Source organism: Maniola jurtina, chromosome 1, assembly GCF_905333055.1.
Source record: "Maniola jurtina chromosome 1, ilManJurt1.1, whole genome shotgun sequence".
Taxonomy (NCBI): domain Eukaryota; kingdom Metazoa; phylum Arthropoda; class Insecta; order Lepidoptera; family Nymphalidae; genus Maniola; species Maniola jurtina.
This window is the reverse complement of record NC_060029.1, coordinates 5,070,344-5,076,399: the sequence shown is the minus strand read 5'-3', so window position 1 is coordinate 5,076,399 and position 6,056 is coordinate 5,070,344. Positions and strand designations below refer to the sequence as shown.

At 37.6% G+C, this 6,056-nt stretch overlaps 1 protein-coding gene across 2 annotated transcripts; it reads left to right on the top strand.

The window, feature by feature from the left end:
* On the top strand, positions 1–3,129 carry LOC123868923. Of its 2 annotated transcripts, none has more exons than XM_045911618.1 (2): positions 1–625; positions 858–3,129. In XM_045911618.1, exon 2 carries the CDS (start codon positions 884–886, stop codon positions 3,029–3,031), a length of 2,148 nt encoding a protein of 715 aa, XP_045767574.1. In that variant the 5' UTR covers positions 1–625; positions 858–883; the 3' UTR covers positions 3,032–3,129. The 2 variants fall into 2 exon arrangements, with proteins under 2 accessions (XP_045767574.1, XP_045767564.1); XM_045911608.1 differs by having other exon boundaries at positions 1–629; positions 861–3,129.
* Positions 3,130–6,056: the final 2,927 nt, after the last annotated feature.

Sequence of the window (6,056 nt, the reverse complement as noted above, 5' to 3'; positions counted from 1 at the left end):
GTGCAGGGGGAAGTAACGTCACGTCGAACAACGCAAGTTATAAGCGCCCAAATTGAAAAGCCTTCCCTAACCTACGTTCTCCACTACGTTATCCAACGTTTGCGTTCGGCCGTATTCAAACTTGCCTGCGTCGTCCGAGAGTCGTCGTGCACGGTTACGCGAGTGGGAACGGCATCTGCTGTTGTAAAAGTGGGCTCTCTTCGACCAATTTAATTGTGTTGTTGTGACTTTTAAAAATATTACCTTACTAGATTGTGTGCGAATATCGTATATTTCAAAAAGAGAACTGACAAAAGTGACTTTACCCGTGAAATTCCTTGTGAAACGACTATCAAAATAAAGCAGAAAATAAATAAATAGGGAACGGTACAGCGCGTCACTAGTGAAGCGCGAGTGGTAAAAAGAATCTTATCGCATTGAACATAGGAGAGACTTTTGTTTAATGAAGTGAACTTTGGTAACCAAATTAATAAAAATTATGACTCTTTGCTTGAATGTTGACTACTGATCGGAGCAGATTGAAATACATAATCACAAACCTTAGTAGTGAATCACAATGGACTGGAGAATTCGAAGACACGCATTCGAATGTCGGTGAAGCCCGTTGAGGCCAGGGGCTTTTGAAACAGGTACCGGTTTTGTATTATCATTTTGTTTGATTTATAATGCTGCTCCGTTTAAGCCCGACGGGTGCCTTTAACCGAACTTTAGTTGCAAATAGTTCATGTATTACGTTCTAAAACTGTACACTCACACTTTTGGTATTTCAGGTTACATAGGTACAAGTTCAGTTACTGACTGTAAATTATGTACCTATTTATATTTTTACAATTCTAAACTATCTATTTTTTTCATTTCAGATACAATTGGGCAGGCTTCTAAAATGGCAGAAGAGCAAAGTAAATCTTCAAGCAATAAAAACTCTACAGTTCTAACTGAAGAAAAGGAATGTGAACCTGTGATAAAACACGAAAAAAATAGTGATAGTGACACTAACAGTGAATATCTTAGCTGCAGTGAAGAACAAACTAACACAAACAGTAATAGCTCTCCGTTTTATGAGAGCAGTGATAGTAAGATAGATTATGCTGTTAAGTTAGATGACAATGATACTTTAAGTGACATTGAGGACATCAAAACAGATACTGCATCAGCCGATAGTGAAGATTCTGCATTGGGCAGTCTTCCACCTGATAGCACACCTAATGACAAAGAAGAATTTGCCCAGGATCGGTCTGATGGAAGCGATTCAGGACTCGGATCTGAAACACCAGAAGATGTAAAGCAACCCAGCTTTAATCTCTCACTGCCAAGTGGCAGTGACCAGAAGTGTCCAATACCAGATGAAGAAGATGTAAATATCAGTTCATCAGGTAACATTACTAATCAAGAAAATTTGGAACAAAATACTATTGCAGTCGTTGAAAAACCACAAAAAAGTAGCCTCAAAAGAAAGAGTGAAGAGGTACTGGAAAATGAATCCCAACATAAAAGGAAAAAGCACAGCATACAATTTGATAGTGTTACAGTGTTTTATTTCCCCCGGGCCCAAGGTTTTTCATGTGTTCCATCACAGGGAGGCTCCACCTTAGGCATGGAATGGGAACACAATCATGTACAAAAATTCACACTGCCAGAACATGCAATGGAACAAAGAAGATTGCACAGGCAGGTCCTACAGCAATTAAAAAGTGAACGCCACTTGCTCGAAGGAGTCTCTCTTTCCTCAAGTGAAGATAGTGACACAGAAGAGGAAACCAGTGACATATCTGAATCGGAATTAGATTTGGACAGTTATTATTTTTTGCAACCTGTACCTACTAGACAAAGGAGAGCATTATTAAGAGCAGCTGGAGTAAGGAAAATTGAAGGCTATGAGAAAGATGAATGTCGAGACATACGATCATCTCGTGAATTTTGTGGATGTGCTTGCAAAGGGGCATGCAATCCAGATAGCTGCTCATGTAGTTTGGCTGGCATTAAGTGTCAAGTGGATAGATTAAACTTTCCCTGTGGATGTACAAGAGAAGGCTGTGGTAATACCACTGGAAGAGTCGAGTTTAATCCTATCAGGGTGAGAACACACTTTATGAATACTCTTATGAGACTAGGTCTCGAGAGGAAAAATGAGGAAAATCAGGAGGCTGCCAAAAGAAAATGGGCTGAAGCACAAATTGCAATTGCAGCCTGTGTACCTAATTCATATGAAAAAGAAAACTGCCACAGTCACCAAGAGGTTATATGTAACACTAGCCTACAGAAATTGGAAATGAATTCGTGTTCAAGCAATTTTGACAATATTAACCATATAAATCCATCCGACTCACAAAATAACACAGCATTTGCTTTCAGAAATGAAGCTAATTTAAAAACAAACATGTTGGGGTACGAGAACAAATCTGAACATATGCACAACCCTTACACATCTAACATACTCCAAGGGAAAGGTCCACCTTACTCAGCTGCAAATACAATGGAATTCAACACAATACCGAATAACATGCAAAGATATACATGTGATCTCAATTATTCTTATGACCAAGCACACCCACCCAGCCACCAATTAAGGAGTTTACAAAACATTTCAGCTTCTAGTTTTGAAGAGTTTGCTCATAACTCTCAAATGTCAATGCTCAACCAATACGGCCACATGTATGATTATATGCATAAACCTAGCACAAGCATGTCTGAACACAGCCCGGTGCAGTACCAAGCTATACCGCATCATTATGAAATGTATAAAAATAACCTGGAGTGTGTAAATACTGAAAACAAAACTGAAACTCAATATACAACATTAATAACGATGCCATATCAGCAAAGCAATAAGTTGCAAGCTGTTGAGAACGATGAAAACTGGTTTAGTCATAATACCCTGTTGAACTTGGACCACTCAATGCAGGTGACTCCAGAGACACCAGCTCTGCAACCTGAGCCAACTGCAAACCCAGTGGAAAGTGACACAAGTGACACTACTGAAAACTTTGGTGAACTTATAAAAAAAACTATGGTAGAATCTGTTATAGTGTAGTTGAATTATTTGTTGTCTTTAATCCTTTCAATAAATTATCATGTTATTAAGTTTATAATAATAATAATTATTAATTATTATATTGATTGGAAATATCATATATTTATTCATTTGTGTAATACCCTAGGTAGGTGCCACCTTTAAAAATAGATTCTTAAGTACAATAGGCAGTCATTAGTCACGAATAAGCTCTTTATCACATCACACTCCGCCATGACCGCTGCATACCTCGTAGCTATATCAGTCACTAGTTTGTTATTCGGGTTTTACCAAAGATTAGCTGTCCCAGCTAGTCTTTGAAATGGCTGAACCGATTTTACAAGCTGCAGGCGTAGGAGTAAGCTAGGTAGAGTGAGTAGACTACTTTCAGGAATCTGAATTTTTCGTTCTGCACAACGAATGCGGTTGCACCTTAGTCTTCCATCTTACTGGGATTGGGATTGAGTTGCTTATCAGTCTGTGATAAGCGATTCTACTTTCTGCCTATTATGTTCTTGTAGGTATCTATCTACATCATGATCAATCCATCGCCGACCCACTACTAAACACGGGTCTCCTCTTAGAAGGGTTTAGACTTTACTTAGTACTTAGATGATTATTTATTAACTGACTTCAGTTTTTTTTAATGTACGTACACCGATTCTTCGAGGTTTCTGGATCGATTCGCAATTTTATTTTAAAACTAGCTGATGCCCGCAGCTTCGCCCGCGTGGATTGGTCAGATCCCCTGCAGCATCAGGATTGAGGAGTTGGACTCCAAATTTTTTATGAAACAAGGTCGCAAAGTTCCTCTATCGATTAAAAAAGAAATGACGCAAATCGGTTCAGAAATCTCGGAGATTTCGGTGTACATAGGTAGAAAAACACAACTCCCTTTTTAAAAGTCGGTTAAAAAAGTAGCCTATTTTACGCCCTGGTCAATCCTCTACTTGCCTGTGAAAGTCCCGTCAAAATCGGTTCAGCCGTTCCAAAGATTAGCCTTTTCAAACAGACAGACAGACAGACAAAAATTTTAAAAACGTGTGATTCAGTTATGGTATCGTTCAAATAACCATATGAGCTTAATATGAGGTAGTTATTTCGAAATTACAGACAGACACTCCAATTTTATTTATTAGTATAGATCAACAGTAAGAAGTTTTTAGTGTACAAAGAAAATCTGCGGAGCAATCGGTCCCGTTCTCTATAGATATCTATAGAGAACGGGACCGATTCCTAATAGAGCCAGAAAAATACATAGTTCCACTCCTCAGATCTAATGATAATAAGGTTAATTTTAGAGGCAGATTGAGAATATAAACAACCTTTACATTGCATCATCACTTTATTGTCTGTACATTAAATAAAAATAATTACATCTAATACATTTTATATTACTTATTTCATCTTGCTGGGCATAATAATACTACTTATGTATATAACAAGCTAAGAAAATAACTGGATAGATGGCGGGAGAATTTTGATAAGATTTGAAAACTAGGTAGCATCAAAGTATGATAACTATAGTGAGAGTACAGTCGCAATCACCGATGATTCGCTGATAATAATTTGTACACCAACTCTTAAACTAAGATGATAGATCTAAATATATTTATCCCTATCATAATATTCCCTGCAGAAAAGGATAGCACTAGATTTAGACATGTCAATTTAACCCATTATAGCCTAGCGGTGCCATATGGCACCCAATTTCGTATGTTTAAATTGTCGGGCCCTGTCCTTGTAATAAGAGGTGAAGTCAAGTGGTTTGTTGTCAATGCCATGCTAGAGGGACATAGCCATTACTCCATTTACTTTGGTTTGTCCCATAAGCTTTTTGTGACCTTCACGAGCACCTGTAAATCAGTGATGTGAAATTGCTGCCAATAATGGATGCAACATTCAAGTAAGGGCATCATATTTTTTTTACTTTGAGTAATGTAATACTTTTATGCATTTACACTTGATGCCAAACCTTGCATTGACTTGTTCATATCATAAAACTGTCGTATTTGGTTTTATTGTTTGGATTATGGCATGTCAAAAGATATAGATGCCGTACGGCACCGCTAGGTCATTATGTTGTCTTTTTATTATGTATACTAAAAATCTAATTTATGTCTTTTCTTTGGTTATTCCTTATGTAATAGCTTTTTTGGTTTCGATGGAGATTGTACGTTACATAAGGCACTTGCTATACTAGAAGAAGACGGAACTCAAGCCTCAATTGCTATAAATTGAAGCTCCAGACCCTATAACCCTATCTGACAAAGATGAGGGTGGTTTCATAAATAATCCCACTGGTCGGCAACTCAATTCTAGATGTGAAGTGGTGCTAGGCTCTACATCTGTTCATACCTATTTCAGTTCAAAAATACGCCACGAGGTGGTGGCCATCTATCAGCTTCAAACACCAAGCAAAAACATCTAAAAAATACTGGCAATCGGGTCTGACAGCATATGTTATGACAGCAGGAATCATTATTGGTACCCAGCGAGTCATGTCGCAAGTGTGGGTTACAGTATTGTCACAGTCAGACTAGACTACAGTACAATAAATGCATCGTGGGGCTCTGTGCACCCAGCAACCTACAAGCTTCCTAGAAATAATATGTAATTTTATGGAAATATATGTAAATGATCATGTAATATATTGGATCTTTTAATCAATTTTGAACCTTGAACTATACAAGAGTTAATATCTTAATAATTCTTATCAAATTGTGGTAGAATATTTTGGTAACAATCAGTTATAAGAAATTTATGAGACATTTGAAAAGACACGGTAGGAGCCTAGCGGTGCCATGCAGCATCCATGGTTATTTCCAGAAGTAAGACTTGCATCAAAATTCTGATGATTAGATCTGACTAATAGGGTCCATAATAACAACATGTCAATGAAAAACTCAATTCTGAGACCTTAAAATAATTCAGGCTATAATGGGTTAAAGATTAGCATCGAAGCATTGATTCTCTTCTTTTTTTAACCCCCGACCCAAAAAGAGGGGTGTTATAAGTTTGACGTGTGTATCTGTCTGTGGTATCC

Bases quoted from the DNA above. Each gene is read 5' to 3' on its own strand.
- LOC123868923 (XM_045911618.1), top strand. From the start codon at position 884: ATGGCAGAAGAGCAAAGTAAATCTTCAAGCAATAAAAACTCTACAGTT.